This window comes from Chaetodon auriga, chromosome 11, assembly GCF_051107435.1.
Source record: "Chaetodon auriga isolate fChaAug3 chromosome 11, fChaAug3.hap1, whole genome shotgun sequence".
In the NCBI taxonomy this organism is placed as follows: Eukaryota; Metazoa; Chordata; class Actinopteri; order Chaetodontiformes; family Chaetodontidae; genus Chaetodon; species Chaetodon auriga.
The window spans coordinates 24,197,224-24,217,197 of record NC_135084.1 but is presented as its reverse complement, the minus strand read 5'-3'; the positions used below and the strand labels follow the sequence as shown (position 1 = coordinate 24,217,197).

At 46.8% G+C, this 19,974-nt stretch overlaps 2 protein-coding genes across 4 annotated transcripts; both read left to right on the top strand.

Moving 5' to 3' along the window:
• Positions 1 to 33: 33 nt before the first annotated feature.
• On the top strand, positions 34 to 2,124 carry LOC143328351 (uncharacterized). The gene is made up of 3 exons (XM_076743435.1): positions 34 to 988; positions 1,207 to 1,257; positions 1,927 to 2,124. Exons 1-3 carry the CDS (start codon positions 281 to 283, stop codon positions 2,122 to 2,124), a joined length of 957 nt encoding a protein of 318 aa, XP_076599550.1. The 5' UTR covers positions 34 to 280.
• Positions 2,125 to 3,069: 945 nt separating this feature from the next.
• LOC143327955 (uncharacterized) lies at positions 3,070 to 19,932 on the top strand. 3 transcript variants are annotated; one of them, XR_013077779.1, is made up of 19 exons: positions 3,070 to 3,102; positions 3,663 to 3,788; positions 3,994 to 4,098; positions 4,181 to 4,399; positions 4,727 to 4,873; positions 5,051 to 5,296; positions 5,571 to 5,789; positions 6,093 to 6,239; positions 6,332 to 6,562; positions 6,878 to 7,051; positions 7,995 to 8,279; positions 8,616 to 8,720; positions 8,860 to 8,997; positions 9,272 to 9,379; positions 9,563 to 9,600; positions 10,099 to 12,523; positions 12,869 to 12,980; positions 17,372 to 19,003; positions 19,132 to 19,932. XR_013077779.1 is itself a non-coding variant. In XM_076742664.1 (19 exons), exons 1-19 carry the CDS (start codon positions 3,079 to 3,081, stop codon positions 19,421 to 19,423), a joined length of 4,983 nt encoding a protein of 1,660 aa, XP_076598779.1. In that variant the 5' UTR covers positions 3,070 to 3,078; the 3' UTR covers positions 19,424 to 19,931. The 3 variants fall into 3 exon arrangements, 2 of the variants coding, with proteins under 2 accessions (XP_076598779.1, XP_076598778.1); XM_076742664.1 differs by lacking the exon at positions 17,372 to 19,003 and having other exon boundaries at positions 19,132 to 19,227; positions 19,386 to 19,931; XM_076742663.1 differs by lacking the exon at positions 19,132 to 19,932 and having other exon boundaries at positions 17,372 to 19,111.
• Positions 19,933 to 19,974: the final 42 nt, after the last annotated feature.

Sequence of the window (19,974 nt, the reverse complement as noted above, 5' to 3'; positions counted from 1 at the left end):
TGGCGGCTGCCATGACTGTGGAAAGAAGAAGAACACATGCCCTCATCGCTGGTGTTTGGTCATACTTTAGCTTTGAACTGTAGACTTTCCACTGAAAATATCAAAATTTCTATCAGTTCAGCGGGTACTTGTGCAGTTATGGTATTAAAAGAAAGTAAGTGTCGGGCTAACCGATGAGTTTTCGTGTGTTTTGTTGATTAGTCGGTTAACTCGGCAGCTAGCTGCCTGTGTTGACGTTCAGCTGCGCTAGCAGCTCCTTCAGCAGAGTCTCGGTGAGGAAATGGGACGAGGAGCGGGTCCGCCGAGGAACCGACCCCCCATGGGACCGCCGAGCAACGACGGACTTCTGCTCGACATGGGCCCACCGGGTTGGGGTCCTCCGCCGCCAGGAGGGTGGGGTCCTCCGCCACCAGGAGGATGGGACCCGAGAGGGCCCCCACCGCCCGATGAATGGGGTCCACCGCCGCCCGGAGGGTGGGGACCACCACCACCTGAAGGATGGGGCCCGAGAGGGCCTCCGCCACCTGACTGGGGCCCGAGAGGACCGCCGCTACCCGGCTGGGGTCCTCATCCCGACGACTGGCTGCCTCCTCCAGACGACTGGAGACCACCTCATCCCGATGACTGGAGACCACCTCATCCCGATGACTGGAGACCTCCGCACCCCGATGACTGGAGACCTCCTCACCCCGATGACTGGAGACGTCCTCATCCCGACGACTGGAGACTTCATCCCGACGACTGGAGACCTCGTCCACCGGACTGGGGACCCCCTGGCTTTGGTCCGGAAGGTCCTCCTGAGCCGTGGGGACCCGAGCTTGTTCCACCCAGACCTGTACCACCCGGACCTGTACCACCTCATCCTGTCGTGATGCCTCCGCCGGACTCCGCAGCCTATGGACCGGTGCCCATGCCTCCTGTCCCGCCTCCAGCATGCGTCCCCACGGTGGGGTTCCCAGCCTACCCTCCTCCCGGCTGGTCAGGAGAGGTGAGCGGCTCAAAGTTTCCGTTGGGCTCACTTCTGTCCCGGATCTTTTCCTCCGTGTTATTTAGTGTCTCTTTTATTGATCATATGACATGTCTTGTGATTGAATAGTGATTGGTTATTGTTCTTTCTGAAGCTCTGTCCTGCCAGTGCAGCCTGAAGGTGATGTTGTGGAGAGTTTACCTGTCATACCTGAAACCTTTCTGTCTGTGTGTGTTCAGCCAGTTGTAGAGGAAGTGATGCCCAACCCGCCTCCGGACCAGCCTGAGTGGGTGAGTGCAGGCCAGGATTTGTGACACACGGTAACCAGTAAATGTTTGGTGTTCAGGTGGATCACAGAGATGATCCGTCGCAGCCTGCAGTGGTACCGCTCACCTTTCCTCTCATAAGAGTTTGAAAGAGTCTGAAGTTTAAAAATGCATCTTGCTCTCGTGGTGTCGGATGGGGCTGTGGAGAACAGAGACTTTCTGTATTGACTAATATAGCTATTAATATACCTGCATCTTCAGATTATTGGAGTAAAATCTAATCCATTACTAAGTTATGATGTCATATTGTGGATCAAGATAAATCTTTATTGATCCCAGGGGGGAAATTCACAAGCCACCCAGCAGAACATAAATGCATTAAAATCAACTCCACCGTTTAGCGTCAACGTCAAAGCGATGAATGCATGAATGCGTCAACAGTGAGAATCAAGTGTCATATATTATTCTGCATAAAGAGAGTTTTCACTTTTGGCACTTTAAGTAAAATGACATTTTGAATGCGGGACTTTTCCTTGTGACGGTATTCGTACACTGGTACTCTTACTTCAGTCAGAGATCAGTCGTATGTGGTCCAGGTCTTTGGTAGGATCAGATGTGGATTTAAATCTTCAAGTATAAGCCCCGTCTGGTGTTTCAGCAGTTTGTTTTTCTCTCTGTTGTTTTCTGTTTCAGATTAAAGCGTTGATTTCAGCTCCGGCCGCTGAACCGACTCCGGAGGTGACTAAGAAAGCCACGGACGAGCCGGCTGTCCCTGCAGCACCTGCGGCTGACCCCACGGCCGCCCCGAAAGCTAAACCGCAACCTAAACCCGAGCCCGACAAGGCTGCCAGAGCTCTCGGCCTGCTGGGAAAACGCACGTTTGATAAGTAAGCCCTTAGAGGCCGGCTGTTTTTGAGTCACTGGGCTTGGGCGCTGAGACAAAGTGCTTATGGTGGTGGGAAACACCCTGATTTTTCTAAACTGTGTCCACGTTTTGGCAGCTTCTGCGATGTTCACCGTTCATGTGGAAATCAAAGGCCTGTGCTTTTCCTATTGCAGTCATTTGATGGATTGTGACAGTAACAGTCGCACAGATTGTCATTTAATACATGTTAAGTCACCGTCTGCGTCAGAATGAGGCGACACAACGATGGCTGAGCCTGTGGCCCGCTGATTACAGTACTGCAGTATTTTTATATTTGCAGTATTAGGAGCTGGGTGTCTGTGGCGACGTTCCCAGAAAAAAACGCTGCGTTAAAGTGGCAACAGACAAGTTTTTTGCTTTATCTCGCCACTGTGAAGTACATGTCAATTACGCAGTGTGGTGGTGTTTAGTCCCCTGGAAGCCTGGCTGTGACTCTGCGGCTCTGTCTGCCGGCGGCTACGTCTCCTGGGAAACGAAGGCCTTCGGCTTCTTTCTTCGGTCTCATTTCCAAAGAGGATAAAAAAAGGCCAATTATTGCCGGACTTCCTTATTAACACCACAGCAGTTTGTTTTGCCGCCCCTGCTGAATTCTGGGAGCTGTAGTATTAAGCCTGACCAGCTGTTACCACCAGAAACTACAGGTGGAGCCAAATGAAGTGGGACTGAAAACATCCGGAGGGTTTGGACTTTAATGTGAATGTATTGATTCATCTGGGTTGAAGTGATGTGTCTGCTGTGGCCAAATATAAAAAGTGATTCCTGTTTGGTTGCGAAGGTCAATACGCCTCGTTACTGAGCACCATGTCACTTCCTGTAGCTCCTACCTCAACAGGGTGTCTTCTTCTGTGGTATTGTAGCTGTTGAGAACAGATTGTTACCTGCTGTCTCTTTGTGTCCTCAGCCCTCCTCCAGGCAGGTCGATGGGGATCATCTCATTCATCGGGGTAAGAAAGCCAGCAGATGTTGTCATGTGACTGATGATGTCATCGGGTGGCATACTGTTCGTTGTGTCTGTTCGGCTCTGGCCGGTCCTCCCCAGGCATCGCTCTGCAGAGCCCCAGAATGTTTCCACGTCGAACTCTGTGAATTCAAGTTTTTCATTGCCCTGCTTTCACTGATGTTTTTTGACGACGTGTTTTCAGCAGAATCAGCTAGTGAACACAACGCGAACGCATCATCGTCTATTAGGTCGATATGATGAACGTGTTAGCGTACAGTAGTTGTAGCAGCCTTTGTTTGACCATTCAGCAACGTTCATCTTTTGGGGATCCGGGAGATAAGTGTAGTCCCCGGTTCTGCCGGTCGAAACGCAGATAAAGTTCCCGAGTTCCTGGCATGGTTTGTGGGCCCCAGGGAAAGTTCCTGAGGTGGAAATGTGCTGTATGTCAGGCTTCAACATGGTCTGTCTGAACGGCCGATGTCCCGTCTGAGCAAGAACATAAATGCTTTATGATTAGTCCAGATTTGCTCACTGATCAAATGTTCCTGCGTCTCCGACCCTCAGCCGACGTTCGGCTACATCGAGAGAGAAGATCTGGAGAAGTTCACCTTCAGGTTTGACGCCTTCTTTGGAAACCCCAAAGCCATGACGCCCGGGGTCAGAGTTCACTTCACCGCCTGCAAAGAGAAGGTGAGGCACAGATTTCACCTTTTTAACTGTCGTCCTAGATCCATCCCAGAGGTTGCGTTGGCGTACCGAGTAACACAGATTCCGCATAAGGGATTAAAGTTTATCTCATTTTCAGGTTTCAGCTCTTTTTGATGTTCCTCATAAAACTCAGTTGTACTGATGGCTTCTTTTTAAATCCGGTTTTATGTGACGCGTTTCTAAGCAGAACAGTCTGATAGCGACGGATGTTAAAGTGGCTCCTGGTGGAACGGAGAATGTGGACACGGAGATCTACGAGGCGGTGGTCAGCCAGCCCATCGTGGAGCCTCAGGTCAGTTGAGAGTGTAACCCGTGGACCGTCGCGGTCCTTCCCGTTTCCTGTCGTTGACCCCGTCTGTTTTGTCGGCCCGCAGCTCGGGGAGCGTCAGTACCCCGGTCAGGTTTACGTGAACATCGGGCCGCTGAGGACCAACCTGACGTTCGACAGGAAGGACAGCGCGGTGACGCTGCTGAAGAACGACCAGGTGCTCATCAACCTGCTGACCGACATCGTCACCGAGAAGAGGAGAGCCACCAACATCAAACCCAAAATCCCTTCGACCTTCAGTCACACCAAGGAGTCCAGGGAGGAGGTGAGAGCTGCTCTCTGTTCACCTTTCAGCTGCTGACATGAAACGCTGATGCTCCGATTAAGGAACCAGAGTGTTTCGGTGCCGATGAGACGATTGACTCCTCTCACCAGTTTAAGAGCGGCTGAAACGTAACTCTGACTGCATGATGACCAACTTCGCTGACAGCATCCTGATTCGGTCACACATTTTGCACAGCGACGCATAAAACCAAATTCATCAAAAGCTCTTTGGAAAGTGACAGTGATGATCGTTCGGCACGACCTCTGTGTTTTCGGTGTGGATGGTCTTCAGCCTTTGAGCATCTGTGTTTTCATTCTGTCGCCGCAGGGAGTCGTCATCACTCTGAAAGACAGCGAAGGCGTCATCAAGTCGGACAAACACGGCGAGCTTCCCTTCGACACCAAAGAGAACTTCAGCGACGTCGAGTTCACCGCCGAGGACATCAACGAGGAGGTGGAGTTCACCGTCATCACGGTGAGGACCCCGCCCACTGCTGCCACTCGGGGCGGGGCTTATTTTTACCTTCTAGTCTTAAGCTCACACCGAAGTAAAGACTTCCTACGCTCTCCACTTCCTGTTGTGGTTTTGACTGAATTCCTGGAGTTGAGTTGATTCTAAAGCATGGTTCTGTTTTTGTTTTGTTTTCCTCAGCTGAGAGCAGGGAAGCGGGCTATCAGGATCCGGCGGGTGAAGGAGCCCCTCCTGCTGACGCTCTGCACCGCCACCGCAGACGCCACCAAGGAGGGCGAGACCCAAAACGCAGACGGCGACAGTAAGCACGACTCTTTCGTGTCGCTCAGAGGGAAGGCCAACGTGAAGCCGGAGCAGCTGCCCAACATGACGCTGGACGCAGAGCTGTACGAGGGCATCGTCAGCCAGCCGATCATCGAGCCCACGGTGAGCGAGACTCCACGCGAATCCCGCGGTTTGTGAACGCGCTGGACTGACTTGACTTAACAAAGAGGTGGTCGTGTAACGACGAAGACTGCCTTTAACTGTTCAGCCAGTATCTTCAAACGCGTTGAGTGCTCGCAGCCAATCCCTCCACGTTTGTGTTCGATCTGCTCTCGGCGGTTTGTTTTCGTGAACGATCAGCCATCCCGTCAGTTTGGAACTGATTTGAAATGTAAAGCGATTCTTGCTTCTGATCTGTGACACTGCCCTCTTTTAGCCCACCCTGCAGGGTTACCCAGGTCAGATCCACGCCAACATCGGCCCCATCAGGACCAACGTGACCTTCGACCACCGGGACTGCGGCGTCACGCTGCTGAAGAACGACCACGTGTTGATCAACCTGCTGATCGACACGGTGACCAAAAAGAGGAGAGCGGCCAACATCAAACCCAAAGTCCCCTTCACCTTCAGCTACACCAAAGAGAAGAGGGAGCTGGTAAGACACACGTTTACTGACCATCCGTCACACTGAGCTGTCCTCTTCGTCTCTGGTCATTTCACAGCTGATGGGGTCCGTGCCGTGACTGACTGGAATCAGATTATTGGATTTTTGATTGATTAACTTAATTATCCCAAAGGGAAATTAATGACGTGGCCCCGGGGCCCCATCCCTCCTACAGAGGAGCAGGAGCCGCAGATTCAAAGAGACGCAGCTCCGCGTAGCGAGGAGAAACATGACCGTCGACCTGGGACTGATGAAGACTTCATCTTGCAGATTTTCTCTGCTTCTGTCTTTCAGGGCGTCATCAGCTGTCTGGGAGCTGAAGAAGGCATCATCAAGTCCCAGGAGCACGGCGAGCTTCCTTTTGACATCTGCGAGAACTTCAGCGACACAGAGTTCGACTCCACAGACGTCCAGAAGGAGGTGGAGTTTACGGTGGCCATGGTGAGTGACGGAGACTGAACCCCCCCGCTGGACAACAGAGGACAGGAAGTGAGGCAGTCCCGCATCCTGACGCCGTGGCTTTGTGTCCGCAGGTGAAATCCACAAAGAGAGCGATCAGGCTAATGAGGACGAAGAGGGTTAAAGACAAAATCCTGGAGGAGCAGAAAAGACGAGAGGAGGAGGACAAGAGGAGGAAACAGGAGGAGGAGAGGAGGAAACGAGAGGAAGAGGGGGAGAAGAAGAGGAGGGAGGAGGAGGAGAGAGAGGCGGAGAGGAAGAAGAAGGAGGAGGTGGCAGCGGCGCTGGCAGCGGCCAAATACAAGGTGAGAAACAGACGATGGAGATCAGGTTGAGTTTTGTTTTTGACTTCACATTTACAAACACAAACTTTCTTATTACCACTAATCTGTGCAATTGATAATAAAAAATGTCATTAAACATGCGATTAACATCGAAGTAGAAGCTAAAGAACTAATGTTAATACTAATGTTTTAAGTTTTTTTTCCCCAGAATACCAAGAGTCACGTTAAACAGACTGCCAGTTTCTCTTTTTATCCATTTCCAAGTGCTTTTCTTCCTCAAACAGTCTGAAGTGTTTGTGACTGCTCGCCGTCTTCTGTCCTCCTGTCGTCCTGCAGTGGACGCCGCTCGGCTTCAAAATGAGAGACCCCGACACGCTGGACGACATCAGCAAGGAGCGATTTGAAGGCACCGTCCTCAAAGCCATTTCCAAACACACGAGGAAGATCAAGAAGGAGCCGGAGGAGGAGCGAGGAGGAGGTGCTGAGGGTGGACAAGCTTTCCTCGGACAGGTACAGGAAAAAATGACTGCAAAAGTCTTGAAAATCCTGGAAAAGTTGATGAGTTTGGGATATTGTTTTTTCCAGGCCTGAAGAGCGAAAAATCTAAATAATGTGTGTCACTCGTACGAGTTCAAACGCTGCTCAGGCATCCACGACCAGAAAGCTGGTTGATACTCAACAGCGCGTTAACCGTCTCTTTGTGTCTTATCTCAATGTGGCAACCACACGCCAACTAAGTGCAGCAGGCGCTCGCCATCTTTAGGCTGTTGACCGCGGCAGTTTACAGTAGCATCATGGGGTGGTCACTAAGTCACGCGATTAAATTGAAAGCAATAAAGAGAAAGAAAGACCACCAAGCTAGTGGCTCACTAGCTGCAAACAAAACAAACCAGGTTTTACTTCATAGACACACCAGAAACAAACAAGCAAAAGAAAATATACTTAGAACTCAGCAGCTGTACAGCAGATCCCCGGTCGGATTCCCTCGGCTACCCTCCAGAAGCTCGACAAACACACATGCCTGCAGCATTAGACTTACAGCATTCAAGAGAGAGAATAAAACTTCCTCAAATATCAGCATACATGTGCTTCATCAAGGCGGTCCATCAGCACGCGCTGCTACGTCAAAGTGAGACTTCTCCCAGGCACTGCGCCCTCACACTAGCAAGACCAGCACGGTCACGGTCAGCTCGCCACTGCTAAGTCCACTGAGCAGGCTGGTCCTGAGGTCACACCAGATGCCGACATGGATCAGCACACAGCTGAACTCAGTTTCTCAATTTACTCGCATCAGCGGCGTGTTCAGAACGCTACACGTGGCGTGCCAGTCGTTCCTGCAGGAGACAAATCCCAGAATTGCACCCGACGGGTGCCCCGCAATGAATCGCAGGCCCAGCTTGACCACCTGACTTTGTAATGTATTCATACCTTATGAAATATATTTTTCTTGCAGGTCAAAATTAAGGTGGAGAAAATGGATGAAGATGAGACGGAAGGGGCAGAAGGAAAACCTGAAGGAGACGGAGGAAAGGAGGGAAAGACGGAGATGAAAAAGGAGGATGAGGAGGTGAAGAAAAGTCATTGTGCTGATGCTGGGGGTGGAGCCGCAGCAGGGGGCGGAGCCAAACCAGACCCAGAGATGGGTCGGCTGGTCATGACCGTCGACGGTCAACAGAAACAGCTTCCCTTTGGTCCCAGTGACCTGCTGACCACCGGCACCATGTTTGATGGAGACAAGGTGAGAGGATCGTGTTGTGTCACAAGACTACTGATTCTCAGGAGGGGGGCATTAGGTGTTAAGCAGCACACAGAAGAGACCAGATTAGAATAAAAACAGGGTCGAGAGTATAGGCTTTTTTCCCCTCAACAAACACTGGAGGGTGGATGTCATCGTTAGTCATCAAAGAAAGGACAGTTGTGAGATTTTTTTTTCCACTCAACAAAGCTTTGTATGTTAGTATTTGAAGTGTGGCTTTGTTGCTTTTGTACAGCAGCCTTCACTTTTAGAGAAATGACCAGCAGACCGTTCTTTAGTTCTTGATTTCTGATCCTGAGCTGTGTTCGATCTTTGAAGGTGCGTTTCAACATCGCCACACATCAGGTGACCAAAGAGGAACGAGCAACCTACGTGGAAATTCTCCCCGACTCCTTCGAAGAGTCCACCGAACAACGACGACACGTAAGACTTTTAAACGACCTCCCGATCTCCTCAGTTTGTTCGTCGTTCAATAAACACCAAACTGGGAGCAGATGTGAATGTGAACACCAGCCAAACCCTGTCATGTGTTTTAATTGTGTGCACGTGTTTTTCTAACCAGGGAATTGTGATCGAGTTCTCGGACGACTCGGGGCTCATCAAGTGCACTCAGAACCCTCAACTCTACTTCCACATATCAGAGGTGATGGAGAAGAAGAAACTGGAGCTGAATGAGAAGGTGGAGTTCAGCGTGGTCCCGGTGAGTCCTACTCATCCTTTTTATCCTCTTTGTCCTTTTTAATCAGACTTCTGATGTGTGAGCCGCTTTTACGGGGGGGTTTAGCACTAAAAAGAAACATAGCAGAAGGTCAGATTAGATCAGGACAAGATGCTCGATCGTTTAGATATTCATAAGCAGAACTACTGACAGCTTGTGACCGCAGGTGAGTCAGAACCAGCACCAACCACTCATAATAATGTATTTTATCTTAAACATTTCACACTAAAAACACGTCTGTCATATTTTCTCCAAGCATGAAACTGCGGACGGGGGCAACCAGGCCATCAGGATAAAACGTTTCACAGAGAGAGTTTTCCTCCCCGTTAGGAAATTGGGCGGTGTTGGGGCCAACAAAGGAAAGGTAAGGAGAAGTGGATTTATGTTTTTCAGTTAGGATGTGGGACGAAATGAAGGGCTTTCTGTTTATTCATTTTTTGAGTCTATCTGGACTCAACACATGTAGAATTACAGGATTCAGGCTTGGCCTTAAATGACTGAGATGATTACTATTCTCTTTCTAATATGCATTTGTCTCATTTGGTAGATGACCATCAAGCTGACAAAAGCTTCAGACGACACTGAGTGAGTTATGAATCTATTTATTGATGTTATGTTTGAACACAATCAAGTGTGCAGAAAATAATGCCACATAAAGATACGGACGGTCTGGTGGTACAGAGATGCAGAATCCAGTGAGGACGCATGAAACATGTTTGTGAAAACATTTCAGGCAAGAAGTAGGCAATGCAGCGACAAAATCTTGATTGCCGTTTTATCGGCACTGAGATACACCGGATGAAATTTAGGGATAAGGGAAACTCTGATTTTGTGACTGTTGTCTGTGATGCAGTGCAGCGGCTGCGGCAGTACTGTCAAATATTAATTTTCACAATGGAATGTCTGGATAATAATCCAATAATATTTGCTGACAGGCCTGTAGATCACTAGGTAACATGTGTGCTATTGACTCTGAGTAAATGACGGATTTCACATCGCTGCTATCTAAGATGTATAAAAATATGCACTTTGCTAAGTTATTCAATTAAACTAAAGCTGTCTTACATACTTGTGACATTTCAGGAAAGATAAACCAGAGGCAGACAAGTTGAAGGCAGTGGTGAAAACTCTCAGGAAGCAGGACAGTGAGACCAGTATCAGCAGAAGGGATTACAGTGCCACTCGGCACAGACACGGCCGCAGCAGAAGTAGGAGCAGGAGTCAAAGTAGGATTCGGGCCAGGAGTATGAGTAAAAGTAGGAGCAGGAGTCCACCCAGAGACCAATTTGGACGTGTCCTCAAAAGGAAACGCAGCACCAGCATTGAGCGTGAGCGTAAAAGCAGCAGGTACAGGCGGAGCCGAAGCAGAGAGAGGTCAAGCAAGTACACCAGTAGCGCGGCTAAGAGCCGCAGCAGGAGTCGCAGCCGAAGCAAGAGCTCCAGCAGGAGCCGTAGCAGGAGCAGGGAGAGAAGCAAGGACAGGGCGGGCAAAAAGAGGAGCAAAATCAGCGGAGAGCGCGAAGACAGTCACAAGAGGAGGAGGAGGGAGTTGAGCCCTCCTCACAGCAGACGTGCCGGAGTCGTGGACGACGAGCTGGCAAGGAAGAAGCGGGAGCTGGAGGAGCTGAACGAGATGATTGCTTACAAAAAGTCGTTGGTGGACGTAGACCCTGGACAAAGGACCTGCATAGACTATGACCACGGCAGGATCGCCGTCCCGCTGACTGAGTACAGACCGGTCCGATCCATCTTGAAGAAACGACCGGAGGGACCCGAGTACCACCATCGTCTTCCTCAACCCTATGACGATCGTTATTATGACCGGCCATACAGTCCTTACCAAGACAGGCGGTACGGCGACCACTACGGTGATCCGTATGTTATCCGTCCTTACGGTGACCGCCCCTACGGTGACCGTCCCTACTGTGATAGCCCTTATGAAACTCGTGTTTACGGTGGCCCTCCATCTGCCGGCCAGCGTTACACTGATCGCTACGATGTTTACGATGAACCTTACGATGATCGCAACTATGATCCAGCGTATGTGGACAGACCGTACGACGATCCATATCGCCCCGTCAAACAGATCCTGTCTCCTGAACCCCACTCTTCCTCAACTTCTCATACTGGGCAAGTTTCTACTGCCCCCACCCAACCTCCCATGACGCATACTGTTGCCACTTCATCTTCTCAAGCCTCTTTCAGACCTCCTTCTCCAACAGAACCGCCTCCAAGAAGCCCGTCTCCCAAACTGAAGTGCACAACACCACACCAGTCAGCTGAGAAACCACCCCTGGATCGCTTCCTTGACATGCTTAATAAAAAGGGGGATGCTGAGAAGAAATCAGAATCAATTTATGTGAATGATGATCTTCTGCCTCACGAGCGAGCGCTTCAAGATGGCAAGGGGTTCTCTCGGATTGTGGGATTGGCTCACAAGCCAGCCAGCAGCAGTCTAGCACCAGAAGGGGAAAAGAACCAACTAAGCCCTAAACGGTCGTCAGTAGAGAGAACAAGCGAGGGACCAAAGAGCAAGACAGAACCCTATGACAAGATCCAGAGTCTACTCCGTTCGATTGGCCTGAAGCTCAGTACAGGAGACGTGTGCAAACTGGCGAGCAGAGCCCAAGAGAAAATCTATAGCCCAAAGTCCTCATCTGCAGAAAGAGACACTTTGTCATCCCCACAGGAAGAACCGAAAATGAGTCGAACCGGTTCCATTGTCTCGGATCGCATCCATTCCCCCTCTCCTGCCAGGTCTTCTAGTTTAGAGCCACTCAGCAGACATAAAGCTGTCTCTGAGTACGATGGATTCCTGGACCAGCAAGAGTTGGAGGCACTGAAGAAGGCACAACAACTGCAGAGTGTCGCCAAGACAATGGGCAGCACACCCACCACCAGTCTGCCTGTGAACCCTCCTCCTGGGCCTCCACCTCCTCACTACCAACATGTACCCCCACTGATCAACTGGCCCCTTGGAGTCAGTACCCAGAGTCTCCCAGCCCCGAACTCCACAACCCTCAGCACGGGCACTCCATCTCCTCTTGCAGCTGGTCAACCACCCCAGAGATTTGGACCCACTGCAGGACCTTCTCCACGGCATCCTGGACAGCCTCCTCCAGGGCCTCCTCCCGGACCTCCACCCCGACGCCCCCCTGGCCAACCTCCTTTCACTCCACCCTCTAGCCAGGCAGTCTTTCCTATAATTGGCCAGCTTCCTGCAGCTCCACCCCTGAATTCCCACAGTCCTTTGCAGACTTTCACCACTGCTGCAGTTACATCAACATCGGAAACATCAAGTCCTCCAAGCGATGAGCAATCAACCATCTCTACGACAGTGGCCAGATGCCTGAAGGTCATTGAGACGGTGAAATCTCTGACTGTGCAGCCACAAGCCAGACCGGTCAAAACAGTTCAGTTCAGTTTACCCACAGAGTTTCCATCAGCTTCCAGTCCTCAGACCTCAGCAGAGATAGACGACAACATAAGGACCAAACAAAAGGAGAAGGTATGATCAGCATTGGAAGTGCTGTATTCAAGCATTAAACAATTAGAAGAGAAGTTGTTGGGAAGAGTGTAGTTTATTACACAGATGAGAAGGATGTGATTTTTGACACAAAGTGCAAGTTGTTCCTGTTGGCTCCTAAAGTACATTTCCTACGAGACAACAAATTATTTGTCTTTGACACACATAGTTTTATTTTCTTACCCATGTGTTTTCCCAGGTGATCTAGACAGACACTAGCACACTTCATAAAGTAGAAACCTTAGACATGGTGGAACACTGTCATATTGCAGCAGCACAGGATAAAGCCTTGACTAGTTTTTGTGTTGTGTCTTGTTTATTTTGCAGCTGGATTTGTATAAACAGATGATTTTTGAAAAGAGTGAGCAGCAGTACAAGGAGACGCTCGCTCCCCACAAGAAAGGAGAGAGGAACAAGGATGGTGCATTGATCTCCCCAGGTATCAGAACTTGATGAATGACATATCCATTAAAGTGAACTAGCAACCTTTGAATTCCAGGGATTTGTGAGTTAAGCAATCGGTCAGGTCATGTTCTCGGCGTGCTAGTTCTTCACATACATAAATACATTTCCATGTCAACCTTCTACAGCTGCATGCCATTTTTATTACTTTTAACGTTGAAGACAATAAACGATTTGTCTTCTTTTTCCTTTGAGTAGACAGGTACTTAAAAATGCTTCTAAAAGGTTAAAAAAGTTTCTCTCCCTCAGACAGTTAGCCAGGCATTTGCGAGAAACCCAGTGATACAGGATTAGCCACATCACCGAAGACGTGGTCGAAAAATTGAGAGGATCACCGACTGGAAGGATCGCAAAGTTTTGCGTGCGTCTAATTAAAGTATACACGATTAACAAGGCCTAATTAGCCCTGTTAGGAACTGTCATAGAGACGGCGCTAAACAAGATTTATGTTTCTCCATCGAGATGGTCTTGCAGTCTCTGCGTAGGTTCCTCACGAGTTCGGAAGTGATTTAGAATTCAGTATAGGATATCTCTCAGTTGTCTTAGCTCCACCACGATGCTTCAGAGTTGCCTTGAGCGTCTTTTTGGTCCACTTTTTTCACCTTGTGACAGAGATCGGCAATCGCATCAGGGTTTGTCCTGGAAATGGTTTTGTTAGAATACATTTTTCGAGCCACTCTTGTCATCTCCCAGTAGCAGCCACACGTGGTTGCATTATTAAGAAGTTGCAGCCTTGACATGGAGCAGAAAACCTATCTTTAAGGTTACCAACATGTCTTAAGTGAATTGCAGCGCGACAAAAGTCAGTCGCTCATCTGCCACACACGTTAGCCGAGCCAAACGGTTGGTCCCAGCGATCAAGACGAGAAGCCGACTGCAAGCTGAACTCCACAAAGTAACATCTTTTTCCTTTTCATATGGTGACTCTAATTGGTATCTAGCTTTAAAAGAGTCTACTTGAGTCCAGAAAGTATTATATAGTCAGGTGAGATTATGAGAGGTTAAGATAGACTTGTATTTAGTGTAGATATTGTTGGAAAAAGTAAACAAAACTACGAAATTGATGAAGCATTTGATGCCAACTTTGATACCTCACAGCTTTCAGTAGTTGATACAGCAGATCATTTTGGTTAGTGGCAAAAAATGATTTAGGTGTGATACCCAGCCCTCGTAGATAGCTATACATGTATTTACAACCATACTTTTCAACCAAGGTAGTTTTGCTACGTTTCATTACACTGTTTTTAGCTTAGATACTGTTACACTCCGTGGTCACTCAAAGGGTACACGTTCCCACTTTGATAAACATCTTCCTTCACCATACAGTGGATCTCTTACATGAAGGACTGCCGAAGGGTAGCTGGTACCATATCGAGATTGTCCAAATGAGAAGATCTATCGCAGTTTTGGATGGATGCAAAGTCCTCCATCGTGAGAGGGGTCAAAGACGAACATGAAGACATGATCAATCTCAGCACATCAGCAATGTAAAGAACCACGAAGAGGATTGTGTTCAGCAGCCATCGACAATTCTGGCTTTGAGTTTCCTTGAGGAACAAAAGGACGAAGCCACAGTAGTGTCACAGAAGTAGTCATTAAAACCGACTAACAAGTTAGGAACCACCTCGTGATCCAGTAGGTTTGCTTTCATTCAGTGTGCCAGCAGGAGCAATTTCCTACACAGGAACATCTGACCTCTTGAAGGGAACAACAAAGTACCTTCAACTCCTCGGCTAAGGTCCAGTGGATGCATGCATCACGACTAGAGAGATGGATGCTAAAGGACACGCTGAATCATTAGTCTCTGTCAAAACTAAAATGTAGCGTAGTACCTGACACTAAGAAGTTGTACTTAAACAGTGACCACTGAGTGTAAACATAGTACAGCTAGCTTAAAATTCCATTGCTAAGCTCAATGTTCACCTGGTGTTCATTGACTGTAAAACCTGAAAGAGACAGCTATCAAACCTGCTCCATGGCGCTGTAACTCATCTTTAGCTGTTCAGGAACAACACCACAGGAGGAAGACAAAGATAAAGGACACACCCCAGTCACACCTCAGTCAGTACTACTGTTAGTTGTAGGCAGCATGTGTAGTGCATTTGTAGTACTTTGGTAGCTCTACTTATTGCTACTTTGACTGTTTAGCAGCTCTCATGTTACGTAGCTGATGTTGTTTGCTACAACAAACATATGAAATGTGCTAAAACTTTGTATAAATCTTTTCGTGCAGCCTCAGGCTGATTGCATGAGGAACACATCTGGCCCAGGACACAGTCGGCCTTTTAGGTTAAGACGGCTTTTACAGACATGGCTTAAACAGTCCAGGACACAGTGTAGTAAGAATTGTCTAGATGTTAACATCTAAGGTTGCATTGCTAGGAGTGAATCTCAGGGCCATTCCAAGACTGACATAACCATAAAGAAAATTCACAGTGTCTGTACAGGTTTTGATCTAGAAACTGGTTCATGTGATTTGTAGGAATAGGTTAACGTTCGGACTTTGACTTTCATAAATTACGTGTTTGATTTTATGGACGGGTCACGTCGCGTCAGTTTTCCAAGAGCTTCATTCAACTGTGAAATTACACTTTTGTTCCAGTGAAATAACAAAAACCCCTGTACAGAGAAAATAAATAGTTTGAAATCTTAACTTACGAACTCGGATCCATCTGCTAAACAGAAATACAAGCCATGTTTATGAAAGCCTTTACAGTGTTTTACTGAGCCTCTCCACGTCAAGGCCTTAGTTGTCCTGGCAAAACAGAAGCTCATAGAACAGCTTGCGGTCTGATTTATCACGAGTTAAGGTGTGTTGTTTATCGCTAGAAAGTCAAATTCTCCAGATGTTTCAACATGACAGACATTTTTTTTACCGTGGTAAGTCTTTGAGCCAGCTCTTAAGGGTAAGTCAAGTTTGCTCAGTTGATTTTTGTGTCAGACTGAGTGGAGTGCAACCACAATTTCTGGATATCCAGATATGTGACAACTACTCGTAATTGTGACCATGCAACATAAAGTCTTGCGACAGTAATTTATGTAAAAGGAAAGTTTGAATTTTACATGTTCAAAAAATTTCTTTTGATGAGTTTGTCAGCTAGATCAGACAAGGTTTTAAGAATAGAGCTAGTTAGACAGCATTTCTGCCATGGCAGGTTGTTTCATGTTGTGTCTGCCTCAAAGTTGTGCTGACACCAATCATTTAGAAAATGACATATTAATGAAACTACATATTTCTTCGCAAAAGTTCCTTATGTGAGCTGTATGGATGTTATGCTATGAACTACACTCGTACACACCATCTTTAATGTCATTTATTTTTGAGATTCAATTCCATTTCCTCTCTCTAAATGAAATACTGGACTCTGAATGAACGTCAGACCATAAGAAACTCAGAATTAGGCAGTGTAGAAGAAGACTTTGGAAATAAATCAAAAATTTGTTGATGATAATGATTAATGAAGACAAAATATTGTAATTTGATAGAGTGAAATTTGAATGAGATTGTAGAGAAATGAGATAGATCTGGATTCAAATTAGTGAAATGCATTAGTTTCATTCATGGTTTGTAGGTATCTATATTGCATGTCATGTATCTGTTAAGTTAGCATTGACAAATGGGATGTCTACATAAATCCAGCAGTTAGCAAGGGAAAAGATAGAAATATGAGCTAAAAGATTACCAAATTTTTTCCATGATTTTACATATTTTATCAGTTTTATTTTAAAGTGACACAGAAGAGTTTGAAGTGAAAAGAAAACTTGTACATTGCAGAATGGCAAAATTTGTTGTCTTGGCGGTGAAGGTAGGTTGTCATTTTGTTGAACAGTCAATTGCCTTTTGCTTTTACACGAGTAAGTTTTTTTTATTTGCATTAACCGTAAGTTAAACTGTAAAGTATAAAACATGGATTTTGCTGGTGCAGCAATTGTTACTTATGCTTTGGTGAGATAGAAAACTTTAATAAAAAGAAGATGCTCCTGATTTTAAGAAGTATACGACAACAGCGAATGCAGGACAGCGTCAGCAAAAGGGAGTGAAAAGGTACGTGATAGAAACAGCTACAAACAGGTTGAGGGGGTGATTTTAAACCTAATTACTGGTAGATATTTGTCACAGAACATTTTACATTTTGCACAGCATTACTGGTGAAGATTGGTACTTGTAGCCTGTAAAAATGTTCTTAGAGCAAAACCAATACTGTCCAAAGTTCGCAGACTAGTACAAATGATCTTTGTGAAACCAGCCAAAGGACTGTTGTACAGTCCAATTTTAGAAGTCCAATGCAAGAGATAGTCAGACTTCAAGCAGTGAGACATATTTTTTGGGCTTTGTAACTTACAAATCAATTCTGTTAAAATTTCTAGGCAAGCCAATCAGCAGCGAGCCCAAGAACGTTTGGATTTGTGGTCATTCACTGGTGTACTGGGCGGAGTCACGGGCCAAGTCCGCAGAAGTAGGTATGCAGCTGGGTATGGACCCCAGCAAGGTGGCCATCTGGTGGAAGGGCACCCAGGGCATGACATGGCCCCAGCTTCTGCCACAGCTGCACCAGCTAAAGGTCACCTGGCCCAACCCGGACGTCCTCATCATGCACCTGGGAGGCAACGACCTGAGCACCGACAGCCCCACCGACCTACTGGCCTCTGTCAAGAAGGACCTTACCTCTATGAGGAGCATCTTCCCACAGTGCGTCCTCGTGTGGTCCAACATCCTCCCTCGGAGGGTGTGGCGCCACTCGGCTGACAGCCACGAAGTCGATCTGGTCCGAAGCACGGTGAATCGCAGGATCCAAAACATCATCTCAGACCTGGGTGGCACCTCGCTTACCCACGACAACATCAGGTGCGGCGCAAACACGGGTCTCTATCGGGTCGACGGCATCCATCTTTCCCCCAAAGGCATCGATGTTTTCAATCTGAACCTGCAGGATTTTCTGGAGAAGTGGAAGATGGCCTCAGACAAAAGCTAAGAGGTGTATCCATTATTTTCTGCTGTTTTTATGTTGTCCTTTATTTCTAACGATAGCTAGGCTGTTGCACTGATTCAGACAACTACAGGACTTCTTTTGATCTCATTAAACTTCATCTATGAAGGATTCAGTCTTGTTTGTAGTTTCATCTTAACATGTAGGAAGAGCTGTTCTATGTGGAAAATATGTCATCTGTCTTCAAACAATAAATTTGACCTCAGCTGATCTGTTGTATCTCAGTCTTTTCACCTTCTTCATGTCGACGTTGATATTGTCATGTCTATGGAGATTTCTTAGTGATAAACACACCCTTGTTGAATCTGCAATAAATGTAATTTAATTAAAAAATGTTTTTTCAATAATCAGCATTTTAATCATGATGTTGCCTTGTATTGTTTTTTTGGTTGAAAACAAAAATAAATGATTCAGTCAGATCTTTCCACTGGGTTTATTTAGGCTGGGCGATATGACTGAAAGGGACAAAATTCCATGTTGTGAATATGTGTCATGATAAACAAAACGATGTGTTTTCTGTGAAATCCCAATTTCTCTAAAAAATGAGGGCAGTCATCCTCCATTGTATGAAACATGTATTGTCAAAATATTTATATATTTTTACAAAAGACCAAATTTGGACTTTGTAAAGTACTAGTGGTACACCTGTCCCACAAGACATTTCACGTTCGTCCTCTTCCAACTTCTCTAAAAGGATATAAAAATACTCTTGTAGTCAGTAATTGTTTAAAGTTTCTAGCTTTTTCATGTGGAAAAAAAATACTGTTTTAGCTGCACAGTCATTTTAAAAGCAGAACAGTTTAAAATCATTGTTATTTAGTTCAAGATGTGCTGATGAAATTCTATTTGACTGGAAGGCACACATTGACTTTGTTGTCTTTTAACGATCATCAGCTGCTGGATAGAGATGATGACTGAAAAAGCAAATGAGTCCCAGAAACTTCAACTGGTCTCCAGCCACTGTGTTTATAACAGTGCAAGGGACGTTATTGGCGGGGGCATGTTCTTTCAGGTACAGGTGAAACAGTGAGATATGATCCAGGAAGACCAGTTGGAGTAATAGATTCATCATCCCACACTTAAATTTTGTTTCTGTTCTGTCATCTCTATTTGGCCTGTTTGCCTTTTATCCTTCTGTAGATGGTATAGAGCTGACAGGAGATGAGGGGATGACCTGCAGCAAAGATCCCGGTCTGGATTCGAACAGTGAACGTTACGATTGGGTGGTTACATTGGGTGAGACACTTGTAGAAGACATACATGAGATAACATCACAGAGCTGAATAGTGTTTTATCGGCCAGCACTGTGTGGAGTCACCTAATTCTCCACCAAAGTTTCCAAGCTGTGTCCTACCTGTCGGAGGCGAACAGGTGAGTTTTTGTTTTCTCTGCAGGTTCCAGGCAAGATGGAGCTGAGGATGCCGAGGGCTGAATCTACAGAAACGTCAGACAGCTCTGCTCGCTCAGTGCTGCAGCACCATTTCACAATACTGTAGATGTCACGACCCAGCCGAGGGGAAACCTTGGCTCAGCATCAACACCGAGACTCCCAAGGACCTTCAGCAACAAAGAACCTGTGGTGGTTGAGAGGTTTTATCAATAAATTTCACACAGAAGCATTTGGCTTAAAGAATGACAATTGATTAGGCTACCTTAATACTTATTAATTCATTTTCTATCAATCGACTGATCTTCTCAGCTCTGCACTGAAGCAACAGGCACCAGGATGTGAAAGTTAACCTTACTCATACTGGCAAACGTTGATGTGCATCGTGCAGGGTTTCAGGGCAGGATTCTCCTCTTTGTTCACCGTCCACAGACTTTGTGGAGTCAAGACACCAACAACAGGACAGGACCTTCAGACTTTTCTGCCTGATGTCCTGAAATCACTGTTTCTATTCAATAAAATATATGAAATGAAGCTTTCTCCTTTTGTGCTGTCATCTGGTCATTGTCTTTAACGGACTCAGACCTTCTCATGTT